The 22,202-nt window shown below is 42.1% G+C and overlaps 1 protein-coding gene across 2 annotated transcripts in view; it reads left to right on the forward strand.

Annotated features, from left to right (window-relative positions):
- Fam168a (family with sequence similarity 168 member A) overlaps positions 1-22,202 on the forward strand; it is a 186,721-nt gene that overhangs the window by 138,685 nt on the left and 25,834 nt on the right. For both annotated transcript variants that reach the window (XM_008852722.3, XM_008852719.3), the window contains exon 3: positions 17,458-17,538. In XM_008852722.3, the coding sequence (XP_008850944.1) occupies positions 17,458-17,538 (81 nt within the window). The remainder of the gene's footprint in view (positions 1-17,457; positions 17,539-22,202) is intronic.

Here is a 22,202-nt window from a genome sequence, read left to right on the forward strand (position 1 = left end):
TTTGCATCAGTAGTAAAGACAGGCAAGGAAGGGCAAAAGGAGTTGAAAGCTAATGTTGAGTTACCCAGCCCATGATGGCAGTGACACCTGGACAAGTTAGTGTCACTCTCACTCTCACTCTCTATTTTCGTCTTAAAGACAGGATCCTGCTATGTAGCTCAGGCTGGCCTTAAACTTGCTATGTGGCCCAGGCTATAAATTTGCTTCTTTAGCTGTTTTCCTCATCTGTGCAGTAAAGATAGTAGTAGAGCCTATGTCATGAAGGTGGTGTGATGATTAAATGATAGTAAGATAAAGGGCTTGGCATAAATACTTGATACATAATAAGCAATATTAGTTGATTTTTATTATTAGGTACTCAGAGAGTAAAATCTCAGGTGCTCAGAGAGTAAAGCTAACTTTTGAATTCCCAGTTTGAAGTGAAAAAATTGGGATTAGACCCTATTTCTGAATCTGTAAAGTCCATGCGTTTTCTACACTGGAAGTTGAGTTACCAGATCATTAGCTGATTGGTCTGTCTTGACCAGACCCAAGGCATTAGTTAGAAGGATTAGTAACTAGATATTAAGGAAAACTTCAGAGACTAGGTATGGGTGGGGAAAGCCCAAGCAAGAGCTTCTTTCTGGGCCATTTGAGGACAAAGAAAATCATAATGTAGGGACTCAAATCTTAATCATCTTAATCATCATTGATGCTAATTGATGCAAATTGAGGAATGAGTAAGAAAAATAGAAATGTGATTTTTCTTTTATAAGACAGTCTCACTCTGTTGCCTCAGCTGGTCTCCAGTTCACAATCCTTCTATTTCAGGCTCCTAAGTAGCTGGGATTATAGGTGTATGCTACTACATCCAGCTATAGTTTGGTAAGAATTTTCAGAAAAAGGGACTCAATCTAGCCTGCAGAGAGAAAGGTCCAGGAAGTACTTTAGAGAAAAAAAATGAAGCCTCAGGCAAGGGAGGGCCTGTCCAGGCACCAAGGGCAGGCTGAGCAATGGCATGGACATAGAGCAGTCTTGGGGGGATATGTCAAAGCAGCTCTGTGTTTGGTGTTGGTGAAGTCTAAGATTCCAGACCAGATTTGGCAAGAAAGAAGACATGTAAATGTTTTGGGAGCAAAACTTGGAGGGTCCTTATATGTGCTTATAAGTTGGGACTTTATTGTTGACTATGGGGAGATGTTGAGAGTTTCAGACATGATGGATAGATTGGCATTTTTAAAGATCTCTCTGGATATAGTAAAGAGGATTGATTGAGGTGGGTAGAAGAGGGAGAAAGGAAGAAGGGAGGGAGAAATATAAAGGACAAAAGACAACTTAGGTGGCTGAAGAAATGGCTCAGTGGTTAGGAGTATTGGCAGCTCTTGCCGAAGACACAGGTTCAGTTCCCAGCACTCACATGGCAGCTAACAACCATCCATTACTCCCAGTCCAGGAGATCCAATGCCCTCTTCTGGCCACCATGGGTATTGCACTCATATGCTAGCAAACATAAAATAAAAATAAGAAATATTTTTTAAAAGACCAGTTAGGAGATTCTTTTTTTTTGTTTTGAGACAGGGTCTCCCTGTAGCCACAGCTGGCCTGGAACTCACTATGTAGACCAGGCTGGCCTTGAACTCACAGAGATCTGCCTGCCTCTGCCTCCCAAGTGCTAGGATTAAAGGCATTTGCCACCATGCCCAGCCCAAGGTGATTCTTAAAATAGTTTAGTCAAGAGCCCTGAATAAGAGTCATTTTTATGGATGGGAGGAGAGAACATGATGTTTAAGACATTTTTAGAGACAGTAGTCCCTAACATACAGTAGGCATTCAGTGTTTGTGGATTATGAATACATTAGAACTTGGTGTTGGATATGGGGAGTGAAAGGAAAGGAGGAATCTGGATTTACCCAGTCTTCCTCCCTTGGTGATATGTCTCAGAGACAACTTTTCACCAAGTTGCCGGTATTGTGTGCCAGTGAGGTTTCCTTTCAGATGTGTCTCAGGTAATTTTCTCATAATCTGGCTGGCGAGGTAGCACACACCTTTAATCCCAGCACTCTGGAGGCAGGGGCAGGTGGATCTCTGTGAGTTCAAGGCCAGCCTGGTCTACATAGTGAGTTCCAGGACACCTGGGGCTACAGGGCCTTATCTCAAAAACAAACCAAAATCCAAAAGAAAAACAATCTCTCATAGTCCTTGGAAAACTCTCTATTTTCCTAGATTTTTTTTTCTATTTTTTATTACATTATATATATATTTTGACATTTTATTTTTAAGATTTTGTTGTTGTTGTGATGTTCTTTACATTTAGTTTTATATGCTAAATATGTCATAAAGATGCCATTGTTGGGCTGTTAGGGTGGCTCAGCAGGTAGATTTTCTTACTGCCAAGGCAGATGACCTGTGTTTGATCCCTAAGACCCACATGGTAGATGGAGAGAACTAATTCCTGCAAGTTGTGCTCTAACCTCCGCATGTACACTGTGCCATACATGTAATCATACTATACACACACACTCAAAATAAATAAATCCATGCAAAAATTAAAAAGAGAAAAGGACTTATACAACTTACACACATGCAGGCAATACACTCATACACATAAAATAAAATATTTTTTAAAAAGAGAAAAGGAGCCAGGTGTGGTGGCACACGCCTGTAGTCCCAGCACTTGGGAGGCAGAGGCAGGAGGATCTCTGTGAGTTCAAGGCCAGCCTAGTCTACATAGTGAGTTCCAGGACAGCTGGGGCTACAGGGAGACCCTGCTTCAAAAAGACAAAAGAAAGAGAGAGAGAGAGAGAGAGAGAGAGAGAGAGAGAGAGAGAGAAGCATTGAACACCTGAAAATTTAGTTCACAACTGTAATTCACAAAATGAGATTTCCATATCAAACTTCCTCCCTGTGAATTCATCAGGTTCATAGTACAGACCATGAGGTGTGCGATTCCCTTATTGTCTTTCAGCTTCTTCATTTGTTGACTACCTCTCCAACATATGTAGCTCCATTATCATCACCAAGATTTTATACCCCAGCTGTGTACACCCATTGCTACTTTGAAAAATGCAAACTGAATGTTCTGTGCCTTTCTGTACAGTCTTCTTGGTACAGTGAAGTCCACATAAGGACTTTGATCTGTATTCAGTTTGGACTCTAATTTGTTTCTATAAGCCAAAACAACTCCAGCTTCAGCATGACAACTTTTCTCAAGCAACCTGCATGAACAACCAAAGGTAGCTTCATTAACATAGCTGATCCCAGGAGCTGACTTAGATCATTAATGGAGTAAAGTAGGAAGGTGGGCCAAGTGAACAGTATTCGCAACAAATACCATTCCTTTACATTTCTTCTTTTTATTTATTTTGTGTGTGTGTGTCTGTGTGTCTGTGTGTGTGTGTTATGTGATATGTGTTTAAGTTTGACAACTTTCCTCAGGAGTCAGTTCTCCTCTTTGATCATGGATAGAGCCTAAAGCACAGCAAGCACTTTTCCCCACTGAGCCATCTCACTGGCCCTGTATGATTTTTCTCTTATGTTTGTCTTGGCATCTCTGCAGAGCTATCTTTTATTTAGCTTTCTTTACAATAAACTCAGTAACAGTAGGTTTTACTGCGTTTTGGAATTAGCACTCTGCCTTTACCTGAAATGAATAATTATGCTTGTCATTAGAGAGTGCTGAATTAGTAATGGACACTCAAGATTTTGCCAAGATCCCCAGGTAATTGTACAATCTTTCCCATCATTTCTGTTTTACAAGATACTACTATTCCATGTCCCTTACTACTCGTAGTCATGCAAGTATTCCACCTCATAATTGTTTTGGTTCTTTTTGGTGTTCCAGTTGATTTACATGTGAGCTTTTCTTTTCTACATAATTTCTGACTAATACCAAGTGAAACTAGGCAAGTTACACATCAAGGTCTTTAATGCCTTATCCTGGGACCATAACAATCTTGTGGAAGGACCCAAAGGTCGTTGGCAACCAGCCAGAACTAGGCATCTTTAAACTTAACATCTTATTCATTTATTTTATATGTCTGAGTGTTTTTGCCTGTATGTACCTAAGTGAACCCATGTCATGCAATGCCTTCAGAGGCCAGAAGAGGGCATCAGATCTCCTGGAACTGGAGTTAAGGATAGTTGTTAGCTGCCATGTAGGTGCTGGGAACCAAACCTGGGTCCTCTACAAGAGCAGCCAGTGGCTGGGTGTGGTGACGCACACCTTTAGTCCCAGGACTTGGGAGGCAGAGGTAGGCAGATCTCTGTGGGTTCAAGGCCAGCCTAATCTGTATAGCTAGTTCCAAGCCAGCTGAGCTGGAGCTGCAGAGAGACCCTGACTCATAAAAAAAAAAAAAAAAAAAAAAAAAAAAAAAGAGCAGCCAGTGTGCTTAACAGCTGAGCCATCTCTCCAGCCCCATAAACTTAGTATATCTTGATAACTGTAGTGCAGGACAATGCTATTCCGATTTTGCAGTTTGGAAACAGGGTCACAGTAACTTGCCTGGGATCATTCATCTGTTCAGAGGAAGATATTTTTCTTCTACTCAGCATGTTATCTTTGTATCATACTCTTGGATTTCCTGTTGCAGTTTTCACTGATTGGGTTATAATAAACCAAGAAATAAAATTTATAAGATTGGTCTAATTACTCAGCTGTTAAGATGAGGCCATGAGTTAATTGTAATTCATTGCATCTTTAATTCAATTGTACGTGAGTACACAGTATCATTTGTATTATACAGAGAAAGTTCAACTGATGCTTCCTTAAGTACTAAAAGGAAAAACAAAACAAAACAAATAACTCATAAAGTTAAACATTACCCTGCTCTCATTCTCTTTTATTGGATAGATATAGTTTCAGTCTTACCTGTCACTTTATGTAACCACGAACAAATTACTTAATTTCTCAGGGTCTCGGTTTCTTTCACATTTAAAATAAAATATGGGAAACTTTCATTTAATAGTAGCCATTTTTGTTGTTGTTGTGATTGTTTAGTCTTTATTATTTTGGTCTTTAGGAGGAAACATTCAGAATTTGATAAGGATTATGAGTCTGGCCCAGGTCACTTAGTGGTTCCTCTAATACCCTCCCACCAAAAGTGCAGAAATGCTAATACTTTCCAAACAGCTTTGACCTTACTCCTGTTTCAGTTTGTGTGATATCTAGTCTTGTACATGCCACGCATATTTCCCTCTTACTTCCTTAGGACTGTTGTACCTCATCCACAGGACCCCAAGAAGACCACTGAGGACCCAACACACCAAAATGCAAAAGCAAGGTTTATGGTTTATTCGGGCTTAAGCTCGGGCTCTCAGACCTCACCAGCCCAATGGATCCGTGCTGAGAGGAAGGGTGGAGCCTTTTGTAGGTTTTAGACAAAGAGAGGAGGGGGATACCGAAGTTACATTTTGGTTGGTTCAAGGAGTCCGTGCGCACGCGTGCCAATGAGGACCCGACACACCAAAATGCAAAAGCAAGGTTTATGGTTTATTCGGGCTTAAGCTCGGGCTCTCAGACCTCACCAGCCCAATGGATCCGTGCTGAGAGGAAGGGTGGAGCCTTTTGTAGGTTTTAGACAAAGAGAGGAGGGGGATACCGAAGTTACATTTTGGTTGGTTCAAGGAGTCCGTGCGCACGCGTGCCAACATAATTTTAAACTGATTGGATGTGTAGGATGCAGCCTTGGAGGTTCCTTATTGGTGGGTGCTATTCTCAGGGCTGTGGAATGTGCTAACTGTTATCTGTGGGGCCAGGAGTCTCTGTTTTTACCTTATAGGGCAGTTTCATGCCCGGGCTTGCTTAATCTATAGTTTCCTGGAGTGGGGGGGTAGTAGGTGGGCATCAGGGCATGTCTAGGCATGCCTAAAGCAGCAGCCAAGCATTTTACAGAAGCTAAAAGAGCAATTAGTGGGGGTCTGGAGGGATTGGGGGGTAGCGGGTGAATGAAGAGGGTCTCAGGGTCCCACAGGACCTTACCAATGAGTAGACAAAATAACCTAAGGCCATTTAAAAATGTGCAGGACAGTCAGGTGTGGTGGTATATGCCTTTAATCCCAGCACTTGAGAGGCAGAGGCAGGGAGCTCTGTGAGTTCAAGGCCAGCCTGGTCTACATAGGCAGTTCTAGGCCAGCTGTGGCTACAAAAGAAAAAAGTGTAGGACACATTTTTAATCCCAGGACTCAAGAGGCAACACAGAGGCAGGTGGGTGGATCTTTGTGAGGCCAGCCTGTTCTATAGCAAGTTCCAGGCCAGTCAGGGGATACATACTGAGACCTTGTGTTTAAAAAAAAAAAAAAAAGAATCAGTGCTGCTGGGGACATTACTATTAACTACAGAAATAAAAATAAATACAAGGTAAGGGTAATAATTACATAGAATTCAAATCTTTTCTATCAAAAAATTGGTCATAAGAATGTAACTTTTGGAATTCTGTTTTGTAATCTCCCCCACGTGGTAACACTTTTGTTTATGAAAAGGTCCTGCTGCATTCCCAAGACTTGCTGGACTAGAGCTGCTAACCGCATGCCTTTAGTCCAGCACCTAGTCTACAAAGTGAGTTCCAGGCCAGCTGGGCCTATAGGGAGACCCTTTCTCAAAAAGACCAAAAAAGAAAACAAAGCAAAAAAACCTATCACATTTCCAGCTCAGTAGAGTTGCTCAGAACCCAGATGAGGCAATGCATCCTTTTGTAAAAGTGTAACTGCCTTGCGGTGTTACTTTTGCCTTGCCCATCTGTTCTTTGTGCAGTATTGGTGGGGTCCTTAGACCTCAGATTTTATGTCTAACAAAGGAACTGCCATGAGGCAATTGTATGTCAGCAAATGAGACACCTAAGTGAAATGGACAGATTCCTAGAAAGGCATAGCAACACTGATTCAAGATAACATTTAAAAAAAAAACCCTGATGCCCGGCATGGTGCCACATGCCTTGAATCCCAGCACTGGGGAGGCTGAGCAGATGGATCTATGTGAGATCAAGGCCAGTCTGGTATACTTAGTGAGTTCCAGGCCAGACATGGCTACAGGAATACCCTGTCTCAAAAAGATTTAAAAAAAAACAAAACAAACAAACAAAAAAACTGAATAGACCTTTAACAGAATTAATAATCAAGAAAGTTTCCACAAAGAGAAGCCTAAGACCATATTGCTTCATTGATGAGTTCTAACAGGTGTTTAAATAAGAACACCAGTTCCCTAAAAACACCTTAAATTCTTTCAAAATATAGAAAATAAAGGAACACTTTATAATTCATTCTAAGGCCAATATCACCTTGATACCCACACCAGACATAGGTCTGCAACACTAGAAAACAGTATCCCATTGAATAAATGCAAAATTCCTCAACAAAATACTGACATTGAGATGCTTCCTAAGAATTGATATTGACAGACTTTTCATTTTTTTGTTATTCTGATATATTTGAAATGACATTGTGTCTCATCTGCTGCATCTTGTTGATTGCTGGTGTGATGAATAGTCTTTCCTTTTCTACTTCTCTCCAGTCTTGATTTTTTTTCCTTTGAATTTCCTGATTAGATTCTATTAGATTATTTTGATTTCTTGTTGAGCAATATGAGCATTTTATTCCGGCTGTCAGTGTTTGCTGTGTGGTATGTGTCTCTTGTCTCTGTACTTTTTCATTCTTTTGTCATAGAGAATTTTACATTTGTTGAGTTAAATTTATCACCCTCTGTGATTCTTCCTTTTCATCTTATCTAAGAAGTACTGTTTTCCTATTTTATTTTCTAATGGCTTTTAAAGTTTAAAGTTTTTGTTTTGTTTTGTTGAGAGGGTCCCAGTGTGTACCCCATGTTCTCCAACTCTCAACCATTGGATTGGAATATGCCACCATGCCTGGGGTAAGGTGTTCACTGTGTTTTATTTTGTTTGTTCTTAAATTTTTTTTTAATTTTATTTTATGTGTATGTGTGTGTTGCCTGCATGTAGGTCAGTGCACCTGTGTTGTGCAATACCCACGGAGGTCAGAAGAGGCTGTCAGATCCGTTGGGACTGGAGTTATAGACAGTTGTTAGCTGCCGTGTGGGTGCTGGGATTCAAACCCAGGTCTTCTGCAAGAACAACCAGTGTTCTTAATTGCTGAGTCATCTCTCCAGTCCCTGTTTGTTTGTTTTTGAGACAGGGTCTCCCAGTAACCCCAGCTTGCCATGTAGACCAGGCTAGCCTTGAATTAACAGAGCTCCACCTGCCTCTGCCTCCCAAGTGCTGGGATTAAAGGTGTACACCACCATGCCCAGTCTTTTTTTTTTGAGACAGAATTTTCTTGTAGCTCAGGCTCTTCTCAAACTTGGGATCCATCTGCCTCAACCTCTTAAGTGCTGAAATTATAGGTGTGAACTGCCACACCCAGCTTGGTTTTTTTTTTTTTTCTGGAATTGGAGAACTAATATGGGAGGGGTCTAATTTATTTTTTGATAAGGAAAAACAGTGTTTTATTGAATGCAAACAATAGTTTCCCCTTTCCTGCATCTCTTTAAACTGAATATGAAGTAAAAGAGTCTACCTGGGAGGAAGGAGAGATTAATGAACCAAATCATCAATTTGCAAAATTTTACCTTGTGAAAAATAAATGCACAGAGGTCAGATACCATTTATCAACAATCTTTGATGTGTTGAGTACTTCCCAGGTGCCTTAATATACAGAGGGAAAAAAAAGGCATACTAAGGATTGGAGATTGGCATAATAGTCTGTCTACTTTCTATTAAAATTTCTTCATTCCAGCAGATAAGAACTGCAGAGATATTTTTACATTGGTTAGGAAATTTTTCCCTTGGGGAACAGTTCACATTTGCCCTTCTATACTTATCCGGAGCAATTATATTTTCAAGGTGTAAGTAGACTATTTTCCTTTGTATATTTTAGTGATAATTGTAATATTGTCTCTGTAACAAAGACATGACTGGTTAAGCATGCCTTAGGTTTTAGCAGCCTCCTCTGCTGGAACTCACTAGAGTGAGTGACGACGGAGGCAGGTGGCCCTTACCCTGGATGAGTGTGCTTTCCTTCAAGATGTGGCACCATTGTAGCACAGCTGAGTACTGGATATCTTTGCCTTTGCCTTTCTTGTTACCTCAGGACAGTGGCTTTGTCCTAACTAAGCACCCACAGTTTGCACCCTTTATAGTTCCTCTAGAGCTTGCAGTGCCCATGTGAGGCTGAGTAGGTGGGCCTTGAATCCCATATAGGCTGCCTAAGATTCAGATCTGCTGAATTGGCCCCAAAGGCAGCACCACAGCCTGAACCTGCTGGTCTGGTCTGTGTTCTTATAGTCACTCAGCAGCTAGGCCCCTTGACTAATAGGAGGAACCTCAGAATCAGCCATCTTTCTGGAACTAACATATCCTAGAGTCGATTCAATTTACATTTCAGGAAAAAACCTGGCAAACCCTGCAGTTAAAATGTCTCCCATCTTGTTTTGCAGCTTCTCAGCCCACAGCACTAAAAACAAAGTTATACTGTCAACATCAAATTTTATAGAGAATGTTTCTTTAATATCTTGAGTTTTCCTCTCTTCTTCATTCCATTGTTTTAACTTTTCCTCTGGGCTACAACAGGAACTTCCTTTCAGGTTCTTCATTCTCTGATCTTCCCAAGCTAAACCCATTTTCATGCTGCCACTAGAGCAGTTTTTTTGTTTTTTAGTTTTTTGGGTTTTTTTTGGTCTTTTTGAGACAGGGTCTTCCTGTAGCCCCAGCTGCCGTGGAACTCACTATATAGACCAGGCTGGCCTTGAACTCACAGAGATCCACCTGCCTCCCGAGTGCTGGGACTAAAGGCGTGTGCCACTCCGCCCAGCTAGTATAGTTTTTATAAAACACAAACTTTATACTTCTAAGTTGAAACCCCCCCAAAGGTTTCATGTTTTTTAAGTAATAAATTCCATCTCAGCCTGAAATTCATTGCTCTCTGAAGTCTATACAATCTGCCTTTCCACTTACTGTCACTATACAATGTGTACCTCAACCATACTGTGCTCTTTGCCATCTCCTTAGTATGATGTGCATTTCCATGCTACATCAAAAGAGTATCTCCACCTCTCCACCACATACACCTGACAGACTCCTCCTATTTATTTTTTCAGGACCAGCTAAAATATTTCTTTCGCTGATAAGCTGTTTCCATTTCTCCCACATTCTGATTACATATTAGGATTCTATAGAAAGGAAGTACCTAGTACCATGCAGAGTAAGCATTTACTAGATGCTAAACTATTCTGATGATGATGGTGGTGGTAGTGGTTGTGATGATGATGATGATTGTATTAGTTACTTGAAAAGACCTGACAGGGGCCTGGAAAGATGGCTCAGTGGTTAAGAACTCTGACTGTTCTTGCAGAAGACCCGGGTTTGAATTTCAGCACCCACATGGCAGCTAACAACTGTCCATAACTCCAGTTCCAGAGGATCCAACAGCCTCCTCTGCCCTCTGCGGGCATTGCATGACATGGGTGCACTTACCTACATGCAGGCATAACACTCATACACGTAAAATAAAAATAATAAAATATTTTTAAAAAAGAAAGAAAATACCTGACAGAAGCAACTAAAGGAAGGGTTTATTTTGGCTCACAGTTTCAGGGTAGAGTCACATTGTATCCACAGGACACAAAGAGATATAAATGCTGGTAATCAGCTTGCTTTCTTTTTATTCAGCTCACCTTCAGAGTGGGGCTTCCCTCTTCAGTTAAATCTTTCTGGGAACTCTCAGATACACTCAGAGGTGTATTTCCATGGCAATTGTAAATCTAGTCAGATTGACTCTGAAAAATAACCATGAAAATGATGAAGAAAATGGAGTAAATCACTTTAGTACTTCACTGACCACCATCATCAGAATCTTGTTATGTCACTTCAATTTATTTATTTGTTTGTTTATTTATTTTGGTCTTTTTGAGACAGGGTCTCCCTGAAGCCCCAGCTGTCCTGGAACTCACTATGTAGACCAGGCTGGCCTTGAACTCATAGAGATCCCCCTGCCTCTGCCTCCTGAGTGCTGGGATTAAAGGCGTATACCACCACTCCCGGCTATAAATAAAATATTTTTGAAAAATAAAAAAATATAATTAAAAAAACAGAAAAAGAGTAGAGAGCCCAACTTATCTGTGATGCCTGTTTTGAACAGAGGAAGTAGATAGTGGGAAAAGGATATTCCCTACTGGCCACATAGGCTCTCAGCCAAATCACATTTAAGAGGCTTAGATGCTCACTGTCCAGGCTGAAGGGAGGGGTGAGGTGTTCTGCTGATAGAGTGGGAAGTGGGAAGGAGGAACTGACCAAGAACTGTTGTGTACACAGCAAACGTAGCATAGCTGTCCTTTAATGTGTTTATAGTTTGGGGAGAGGGGCACAGAACAGGAAATGAAAACAAACAATTCAAGTGTACAGTATAAGAAATATAGTGAATCACACTATGATAATTTTAAATGTATCTTCAGACTTGTTCTGTTCTAAAGAGTAAAATTTCCAGGCATGGTGGCACATGCCTGTAGTCCCAGCACTAGGGAGGCAGAGGCAGGTGGATCTCTGTGAGTTCAAAGCCAGCCTGGTCTACATAATGAGTTCCAGGACAGCTGGGGCTTACAGGGAGGCCCTGCTTCAAAAAGACCAAAAAAAAAAAAAAAAGAGTAAAATCTACAAATGCAGTAGGCAAAGGCACTTTGAGAGAGTCAGTAATAGGAGGATCAATATAAATTATCCCATGAGAGTGTTCTAACAGATGCTGTGGGAATGACTTTTATTAATGGACACATTCTGGACTAATGACTTTTAATTAACCCCAGTAAAACCAGGTGCTCTTGTGTCTTTGTGATCTTGCCACCTCATCTCCTTTCCTAGGCATCCTTAATTTGGTACTTCACCCCAAAAGATAACAAATGAATGAATGAATGAATGAATGAATGCTTGAAAATTAACATATTAAAGCACTGAAAAGTGGCATCCCATCTCCACTGAACACTGTGACCCTAAGTCCCTTTCCTTTCTGGGCCTAAGAATATTCCCGAAATGAACAAGAGGCAATCAGACAAAGCAACCCTCTGCTTCTGCCATTCTATAATATATCAAATCCAGGTGTGGTAGCACACACCATAATCCCGAACTTCGGGATTACCATAACAAACCAAAATACCAGTAAGCATTTAAAGGTTGTAGGGAGGAATGAGACAAAGCATTTACACAGTGTTAATGTAAGTTCAAAATGATAGTCTTTTAGAGCACAGTATAGCAAAATATATGAAGACTCTAGTGGGCTGGTAAGATGACTCAGTTGGTAAAGGTGCCTCCAAACCTGAGCACCTGAGTTCTTTCCCTGTAACCCACATAGTGAAAAGAGAGAACTGATTCCATAATGCTCTACTCTGACCTCCACACACATGCCATGATACATGCATATATACATTTACTACACAGACATACATAAAAATAAGTAAATAAAAAATTAAAAATGGCTAGAGAGGTGGTTAAGCGCACTTAGTGCTCTTCCAAAATATCTGAATCAGTTCCCAGCACCCATGTCATGAAACACATGACTACTTGTAACTCCAGTTCCAGAGGATCTGACACCCTCTTCTGGCCTCCATGGGTACCTGCACACATGCACGTACCTGTGCACAAGCTAAAAAAATTTTTTTTAAGACTCTAGCATGCTGGGCCGAGCATGGTGGCTTACGCCTTTAATCCCAGCACTTGGGAGGCAGAGGCAGGCAGATCTCTGTGAGTTCAAGGCCAGCCTGGTCTACATAGTGAGAGGTTTTTTTGTTTTTTTTTTTCTTTTTGTCTTTTTGAGACAGGGTCTCTCTGTAGCCCCAGCTGGCCTGGAGCTCACTATGTAGACCAGGCTGGCCTTGAACTCACAGAGATTTGCCTGCCTCTGCTTCCTGAGTGCTGGAATTAAAGTCCTGTTACTTCTTTTCTTTCTTTTTTTTAAAATTATATTTTATTATTTTTATGTGTATGTGTGTGTTGCCTGTGTGCAGATAAGTGCACCTGTGTTGTGCAGTGCGCACGGAGGACAGAAGAGCCTGTCGGATCCCCTGGAACTGGAGTTAGGAACAGTTATTAGCTGCCATGTGGGTGCTGGGATTCAAACCCGGGTCTTCTGCAAGAACAATCAGTGTTTTTAACTGCTGAGCCATCTCTCCAGCCCCAAAGGCCTGTTACTTCTTATCACTTTAGCTTCTGTTGCTCTGGAGAGGCTGAGGTAAGGAAGGTCATGAATTCCAGGTCAACATATGAAGACCCTCCCTCAAAATAAATAAGTAGCCTGGTGTAGTAGCACATGCCTTTAATCCCCAACATTGGTGAGGCAGAGGTGGGCAAATCTCTGTGAGATCAAGGCCAGCCTGATCTATATAACAAGTTCCAGGCCAAGTGGGGCTACAGGGAGATCCAGTCTCAAATAAATAAATAAATAAATAAATAATAAAGTAAACAAATAAATAAAAACTCCAGTTAGAAATATTAAAAGAATGGGGCTGAAGAGATGGCTCAGCAGTTAAGAGCACTGACTACTCTTGCAGAGGACCCGGGGTTCAATTCCCAGCACCCACATGGCAGCTAACAACTGTCTGTAATGGTTCCAGGGGATCTGACACCCTCTTCTGACCTCAGCAGGCATTGCACAACATGGGTGCACTTACACGCATGCAGGCGATACACTCAAACACATTAAAATTTTTTAAAAAAATAAAAATATTTTTATGCATATTTTTAATTTTTATGTGTATGCATGTATTGCCTGCATAGTACATAAGTGCACCCGTGTCGTGCAATGCCCTCAGAGGTCAGAAGAGACTATAGGATCCCCTGGGACTGGAGTTTCAGACAGTTGTTAGCTGCCATGTGGGTGTTGGGATTCGAACCCAGGTCTTCTGCAAGAACTGTCAGTGTTCTTAACCACTGAGCCATCTATCCAGCCCTATTTTTAAAAAAAATTAATATTGAAAGAAGAACCTGTAATTTTCCTGTAAAGTAGAAGTCATCTGAAATGACAGAACAGGAATGATTATCTATGGCGTACAATCTCTCACCTGAAGCTGAACACAGAGTTTGTTATGAGACTGAATCATGTAGCTTCCCAGCTTACATCCCTTGACTTTCTTCTTGAGAAATGGCACACCTCTAGATTGCTAATTAAGTGGCAAGATGACCATCTCAGTTCTAAAATCAGATTAGGGTCAAGAGTGATGAATTTTCTTTGAGTTCCAAAGGATTTCTGTAACAGCATATTAACAAAGATACATTATTAAAGCTCCAATATTTACAAATCCCAAAGAAGCTTTTAGAGATTTAGGGATTTAATCTTTGACTTTTAAAACCAGCTTTTCACTGTCAGTCAGAATACCAATGAGCCTTTAAAAGCTTCAGGGACAGTGAGACAGGCATTTACACACGAGCATGTGAATTCAACTTGGTTGTCTTCCTGGAAGCAATATGGCAAAATATGTGAAGAATCTAGTAGGTCACTTCCAACCACCACACACTATTGCCCTGGTCTGAGCCCCATTATTTATGATTGCCGGGAATTGACTGTTGCCTCTCAGCTGGACTCTGCTTCTCTACCCTTGCTCCCTCATAGTCTCCTTCCAACACATCAGAGTGACTCCTTTCCAAACAAGAGTCAGACTATGCTCTTCTGCTGCTCAAAACCCTCTGGGTGCTTCTCATTTCACTCAGACTGGAAACCATAACTCCTCATGGTAGCCTGTAAGGCCTTACATGAACTAAAAAACACTTTATCTTTCTGATTCCCCTACTTTTGTACCCTATCTGTTCCACTCCAGCTGTACTGACCTTGTACCTGTAGTACCATTCTTCAGACATGTTTTCTGTTTGCTCCTGTGATAGTCAATGTTGTCTCCTGGGTAGGATGTAGAATCCCTATAAGAGGAAGACCTGTGAGGGAGTTTCTAGCCTGGGTTAATGAATATGGGAAGACCAACCCTAACTGTGGGTGGCACCACAGGGTCCTGGACTAAGTAAAATGGAGAAAGCACACTGAACACCAGAATCATCTGTTTCCCGACATGCATTCCCAGCCTTCTCTTTTTTCTGATTTGTGTATGAGTGTTATGCCTACATGTATGAAAGTGTGCCCGTGTTGTGCAGTGTGCACAGAGGTCAGAAGAGGCCATCGATTCCTCTGGAACAGGAGTAACAGATAGTCATTGCTGCCATGTGGGTGCTAGAAATCAAACCTAGGTTCTCTTCAAGAACAGCCAGTGCTCTTAACCACTGAACCATCTCTCCAGCCCTGTTTTTATTTTTAATTTTGAGACAGGGTCTTCCTGTAGCCACAAATGGCCTGGAGACCAGGCTGGCCTCGGATCTCAGAGAGATCCACCTGCTTCTGCCTCACCTGTGTTGGAAATTAAAGGCGTGCACCACCACACTAGCCTGTTTTGTTGTTGTTGTTGTTGTTGTTGTTGTTTTTAAAAGACAAAAATCTCAGCTGGGTGTGCTGGCCCACGCCTTTAGTACTACCACTCCGGAGGCAGGCAGATCTCTGTGAGTTCAAGGCCAGCCTGGTCTACATAATGAGTTCCAGGCCAGCTGGGGCTACAGAGAGACCCTATCTCAAAAAAAAAAAAAAAAAAAAAAAAAAAAAGAAAAAGAAAAAAAGACAAAAATCTCACTATGTACCCCAGGCTGGCCTTGAACTCACTATCCAGCCCAGGCTTCCCTCAGACTTGTAGTGGTCCTTCTGCTTCTAACCGCTGAGTCCTGGGATTACAGATGTGAACAACTGCACCAGACTGAGAAATGAAGTTCTGAGCAACCTGAATGCAGGCGAATCTCTGTGAGTTCAAGAGTAGCCTGGTCTACAAAGTGAGTTCCAGGCTAACTGGGGCTGCAGGGAGACCCTGTCTCAAAAAAAAAAAAAAAAAAAAAGAAAACAAAACAAAAAACAAAAACAGCAGATTAGATTATAGAGAGGATTAGGAGCTACTAGTGGTTACAGAGTTTATACTTGGAATGGTGGAAAGGTTTTAGAAACAGATGCTGAGTATAGTTGCACAACACTGTGAGAGTAATTAAGTGTGCTGAATTACACACTTAGATGGTACATTGTTTTTCTCAGCACTGTGACAGATGACCTTACAGAAACAACTTAAGGGAAGATTTATTTTAGTTCATGGTTTCAAGGAATACAGTTCATCATGGCAGGGAACTCATGGCATTGTGGCATGATCTGTTAAGGCAGAGCCTTAACAGGAATACAGTTCATCATGGCAACAGATGGGAAACCAAGATGGAACATGAAGTAGGGCCAAGTTATAGCTCTCAAGGCCTACCCTTTGTGGCCCATGTCCACCAGCTAGGCCCTGTGTCCCAAAGATTCCATAGCCTCCCAAAACTGCTGCCAGATGGGGACCAGATGTCAAATGCATAGCCCATGGAGGCACATTTTATATTCAAACTAAACTAACTAAATTGTTAAAATGACAGATTTTATTTTTACTACAATAGAGAATCTCAAAACAATAAAATACTGTATAGGGCTGGTGAGATGGCTCAGTAGGTTAAAGTCACTTGCCACTCAACCTGGTAATTCACGTTCAATCCCCAGAACCCACATAAAGGTAGAAGGAGAGAACTGACTCCACAGGGCTGTCCTCTGACTTCCACACATGTGCTTCTTGCATACACACACACACACACACGCACACACACACGCACGCACGCACGTAATAGTAATTTTTTTTTTTTTTGGTCTTTGAGACAGGGTCTTCCTGTAGCCCCAGCTGTCCTGGAACTCACTGTGTAGACCAGGCTGGCCTTGAACTCACAGAGATCCGCCTGCCTCTGCCTCCCAAGTGCTGGGACTAAAGGCATGTGCCACCATGCCCAGCAATAGTAATTTTAAAAGAAAATGATCAGAAAGGTAAAAACAAACGGGGCTGGAGAGATGGCTCAGCAGTTAAGAACACTGGTTGTTTTTGTAGAAGACCCCAGTTTGAATCCCAGCACCCACATGGCAACTAACAGCTGTCCATAACTCCAGTTCCAGGGTAATCCGACAGTGTCTTCTGACCTCCGCGGGCATTGCACAATACGGGTGCACTTACATACATGCAGGCAATACACACATACACATTAAAAAAAAAAAAACAAATGCCAAAATAGTTCATGCCAAAGGAGTTTTGAGGAAGGGGGTATTATGTCAATATGATAATGAATTTATAGGTTTTACTGTATAAGTGTCTATATTGTTTCTACTATTTTACCATAAAGATGCAGGCATATTACATGTATTGCTTCTTAAAAATAGACCCAAAATTAGGGTATATGTTAGAATTGTAGTATTTGGTGCCTTTTCTCTTGAAAGCCTGAAAACTGTATACAGCCAAAAGGGACCTGTAAAGACACAGAAAGCCAAGCCTGTGACTTATATTGATTGTCTCCTCAGAAATCGACTTTTTCCCCTTGCCTAATTGAGGCTTTTCTTATGTCTTTGTAGGTTACCCTACAGCCTACCCAGCAGCTGCTCCAGCTTACAATCCCAGCCTGTACCCAACCAGTAGCCCCAGTTACGCCCCAGGTAAGCAGTGGGTGGGGGTAGCAGCGGTGATGGGGTAGAAGTAGGCTCTATTTGGAAAAACAAGCTTACCAGTTGGCCCTTCCCTGTCCCTAATTGTTCTGGAATCCACCTGTTCTGGCTTCTCTTGGGAGTCCCCTATGGGAACTGGGGCAGATTAGCCTCAGGGTAGGAGTGGCTGTAGAAGCCCCTTCATTCTCCCTGGGCCTTAAGGGTGGCCTGGCTCCCCTGTGCTGGCATGTGTGAGACGTGCATTGTCCTCACAAGACCCTTTCAGCTCTCCCAAGTAACATCCAGATTTATTTTTTGTTCAGTTTTCCCTGAGGCTGCCATTGGGAGACATACAAATATATTCATTCCCACTCACAGAGTAGACTCCTGGGGTGTAGGTTTGGAAGAGGATGAGACACTTGCCATCAGAGTAAAGAGCTTATCTGTAGGCTGAGACAGGTTACTTATTTTTCAAAAATAAAAGAGGCATACCTTCTTAAATAGAGAGACTGAAATGAGTTCTAAGCATTGAAAAGGTGCTAGGCTTGATGGCATACATTTATAATCTCTGCTCTTGGATGCTGAGGCAGGAAGATCACAAGTTCAAGGCCAACCTGAGCTCATAGTGAGAGCAAAAACAAAAAAGTTAAAGAAAGAAAATATTTAAAAGATTTTTTTTTTCTATTTTGAGCCAGGAACATTACAGAGATTTTTAACCACTAATCCCAACTCCCTGGCTCAACCAGTGCTTCAACACTGACAGTCAAGAGAAAGAATAGGCTCTATGGTTAATAAGTCCTGTGTTTGAATCTTGATTGTCCATTTCTCTAATTGTAAAGCCTTGGACAAGTCATCTCACCTTTCTGAGAGTCATATGTATCTACTTACCTCAGAGTTGTAGGTGATTTTACTTAAGCTCCTGTTCATTTACTCAGTATTTGTTGAATGTCCTCCATACTGAAGTATTTTTTAGTTCATTTTTGGAGCCTGGCATATAAATAAATTAATTACAGTATAGTTGAGTATTAAAAAAGGAATGCATACCAGGAGAGGAGGAAGCAGTCTCCCTGGAGGTGACAGCAGAGGGAAGCTTCACAGAGGAGTGATTAGTAGAAGTGAGGGAGGAGCCCATGTAAGCACCCAGGGGAGGAGGAGCATTACAGGAAAGAGAGCATGGTAAATAAAGCATGGTGAGGGTGTGGAACCTGACTACTGAGCCTAGAACTAGCGGAATGATCGAAGCATAGACTGACAGGGACTGGATGAATCTGAACTAAAGGCACCAAATTGGGTTGTTTTGTTTTTTGAGACAGGGTCTCCCTGTGACCTCAGTTGGCCTCAGACCAGGCTGGCCTCAGATTTCACAGAGATTCACCTGCCTCTGCTGCGATTAAACCTGTGTCCCAACACATCCAGCAGGTAACAAATTTGGCAAGGCTTTAAATATTTCATCATGCCCTCCTTCATTTTCTTCGTTAAGTGAATATTGCAGAATTAGAAAGCTTGAAAAGACCTCAGTGATTCTCTAATCCAAAGTGGTTTTTTTTTTTTTTGGTTTTTTTTTTTTTTTTGGTCTTTTTGAAACAGGGTCTCCATGTAGCCCCAGCTGGCCTGAACTGCTGTGTACAGAGATCTGGCTGCCTCTGCCTCCCAAGTGCTGGGATCAGAGGCATGTGCTATCATGCCTGGCTCTAACCTCTTTTTTGATTAGGACTTTCTGGAGCTGTTTTGCCCCATATTCCCTGGTGAACTGGCAATAGCTTATAGACTAGAACCTTTGACAGACTTCTTGTCCTGTGCTTTTCTATGCCAGTCTGGTATAACTGTTTCAGTCTCTTCTGAGATGTTAAGGCAGAAAAGAACATGGGCTATATCTGCACACCTATGTTTGAGCCCTGGAGTTATTACATATATGCCATGAAGTTACAGACAGCTCCCCCCCACCCCCTTTTTTTTTGTTTGTGCAAACAAGAACTATTCTAGCCAAGCATGATGGTGGTGGACACTTGCAGTCTCAATACTTGGGAGGTGAAGGCAGGAGGATCAAGAGTTCAAGAGTGACCTGGGCTACATGAGACCCTCCCTTCCAAAAAAAGATTGTTTTATGCAAATAAAGTGATGATAACCTCTAAAGTGCTTACATGGATGTGTCACACATTGTTAGTTACTTTTGTGCAGCTGTGCCTAGGTCACCTGAGGGAACAAGGAAAGAAAGATAGGTTGTAGTTTACCATTTTAGAGGCTTCAGTCCGTGTTCTCTTGGCTCCATTATGCTTGGGCAGAACATCATGGTGTAGACCAGCCTGGCCTTGAACTAATAGAGATCTGCGTGCCTCTCCCTCCCAAGTGCTGGGACTACAGATGTGTGCCACCATGCCCGGCTCCTCAAAGAGTTTTTAAATGGAGCAGTAATGCATGGACTTTAATGCTATCTCAGCATTGAATTTTCTATTTACTTCAATGAATAAGATACAGCATCCCCCCCTCCAATCTATAGTAGGCAGCAACAGTATAAAAGCTACAGAAATTCTCTGATAAAATACTCAGATTTGCTGGGCATGGTGTTGTACACCTTTAGTCCCAACAGGCAGAGGCAGGTGAATCTTGGTGAGTTCGAGGCCAGCCTGGTCTACATAGTGAGTTCTGGGCCAGCTGGGGCTACAGGGAGACCTGTCTCAAAAAGACAAAACAAAAACAAAAACAAATTCAGATTTGATAGGTTCTATCTTAAAAACTAAGAAAACGTTGATTGTCAAGTGTCACAATACATAAGTGATTTAAATCTAAATGCTGTGAGATCTGTGTTGGCTTTGTAAACCAATCTAGAACAAAAGGAGGTGAGTTGTGGTAGTTCAGGTGAGGTCAGGAGTTAAGAATAGTCAGGAGACCACCAGTGACTTCACTGACTGCAGTCTGGGAGGTGGCAAGCCTGGGAAGCTGAGTGCAATGAACCAGAGAGAAGACATGACTTAGCATGCGTAGTATGCTTACAAGACACTTGCCTCCTAAGAAAAACAAAAGAGCATAGTGTACAAGGGAATGTGTAGTTGAAGGAGGGAGTGTCAGGTCTGAACATAACTAAACTGACACTGGTGGGAAGGAGCACATACAGGGGACAAGTCAGAGACATCCTGCCTCATGGAGCCAGGCCTCTCGGCAGTGTGGTGGGAATGAGGAATCCAAAATTCAGTTTTCTTCCTTGCTGAGTGTCAGTTGGGAGTGGAGCACCTCACTTTGGAGGGCACCTCTTCCTCTCTGACCTAGGGAAAGGTCACAGGTAGATGTGCTTAGAGCAAATTGCTCTAGGGGCAGTGCTTGAGGTTGTTGAAGGTGAAGGTGATGCATTCATCCAGGCTTGGTTCCCTAGCCCTGAGCTGCTTTCTTGAAGTATTCAGCACTTCTTAAAAAATCCTATTGAATGTTTTCTATGTGCAGCAACAGTTTCTTTTAAGCTCCTTAGGGATGATCACTTGTTTTATATTACAACAAGCCTTTGAGTACTTTATTTTTTTCCCATTTTTCCCAAAGGGAAAACTGAAATTTAGAGAAGTTAGGAAGCTAGATTCACTTCTGGAATCCTGCCACAGCACCAGAACTTTTAACCACTGCTGTCCTTGAGGCAGTAGACACACTGAGTTGTTAGACAGGAGCAGCCAAGCTGGAGGAGGAAAGAGCCGGAGGCTGTGAAGATCATGACAAGCTGGAAAGCTGATTGTGTGGAGGTAGAATATTACCTTTTAATTTTAAAACAAAGACATAAGCCTGTATCTAACCTGACTTCCCCCCAATGCTATGCTTTTAAAAGTCAACATATTTTCAGGGGCTGGAGAGATGGCTCACCAGTTAAGAACCGCTTGCAGAAAACCCAGGTTCGAATCCCAGCACCCACATGGCAGCTAACAACTGTCCGTTAACCCCAGTTCCAGGGGATCCCCACATGGCAGCTAACAACTGTCCATTAACTCCAGTTCCAGGGGATCCGACAGCCTCTTCTGTCCTCCACGGGTATTGCACGACACGGGCGCACTTACCTACATGCAGGCAATACACACATACACATAAAATAAAAGTAATAAATTAAAAAAAAAAAGTCAACATATTTTCAAGCTGTGATTAAGCCCATCTCTTTGCTCAGAAACCAAAATCCACAGCAAAGAATAGTGCTAGTACATTGTGTTAGAAAACCCCAGCCTGCCCAGGCGTGATGACACATATCTACTATCCCAGCATTTGGGAATTGGAGGCAGGAGGATCAAGAGTTCAAGGTAACCTGCAGCTACATAGCAAGTTCAAGGCCAGCCTGAGCTTCATGTATCCAAAAAAAACACTATCAGGAAGGAAAGAAGGAAAGAACACCCACCAGACTGGAACATAACACTGCTTTTGATTTTGAGGGTGATCTTGAGAGAAATCTATTTTGAACTACACACATACATACACGCACGCACGCGCACACACACACACACACACACACACACACACACAGAGTGAGCTGGGGATTGGGGGAGCTGGGTGTCTTTCCTGTTCGGTGATGCTGGCCTCTGCTTTCCTAGGTTTGACTGCAGTGGGGAGGGTCTGCCTAAAGGAGCTAGCTCAAGATCAAAGGCAACAGTGTAGGTGACTCTCAGCTTTCTCAATAGAGCTAGCCATTTGTTATACAGGGAAGTGCCTGACAG

The sequence above is a fragment of the Nannospalax galili genome, unplaced genomic scaffold, assembly GCF_000622305.1.
Source record: "Nannospalax galili isolate Female #2095 unplaced genomic scaffold, S.galili_v1.0 scaffold686, whole genome shotgun sequence".
Lineage (NCBI taxonomy): Eukaryota > Metazoa > Chordata > Mammalia > Rodentia > Spalacidae > Nannospalax > Nannospalax galili.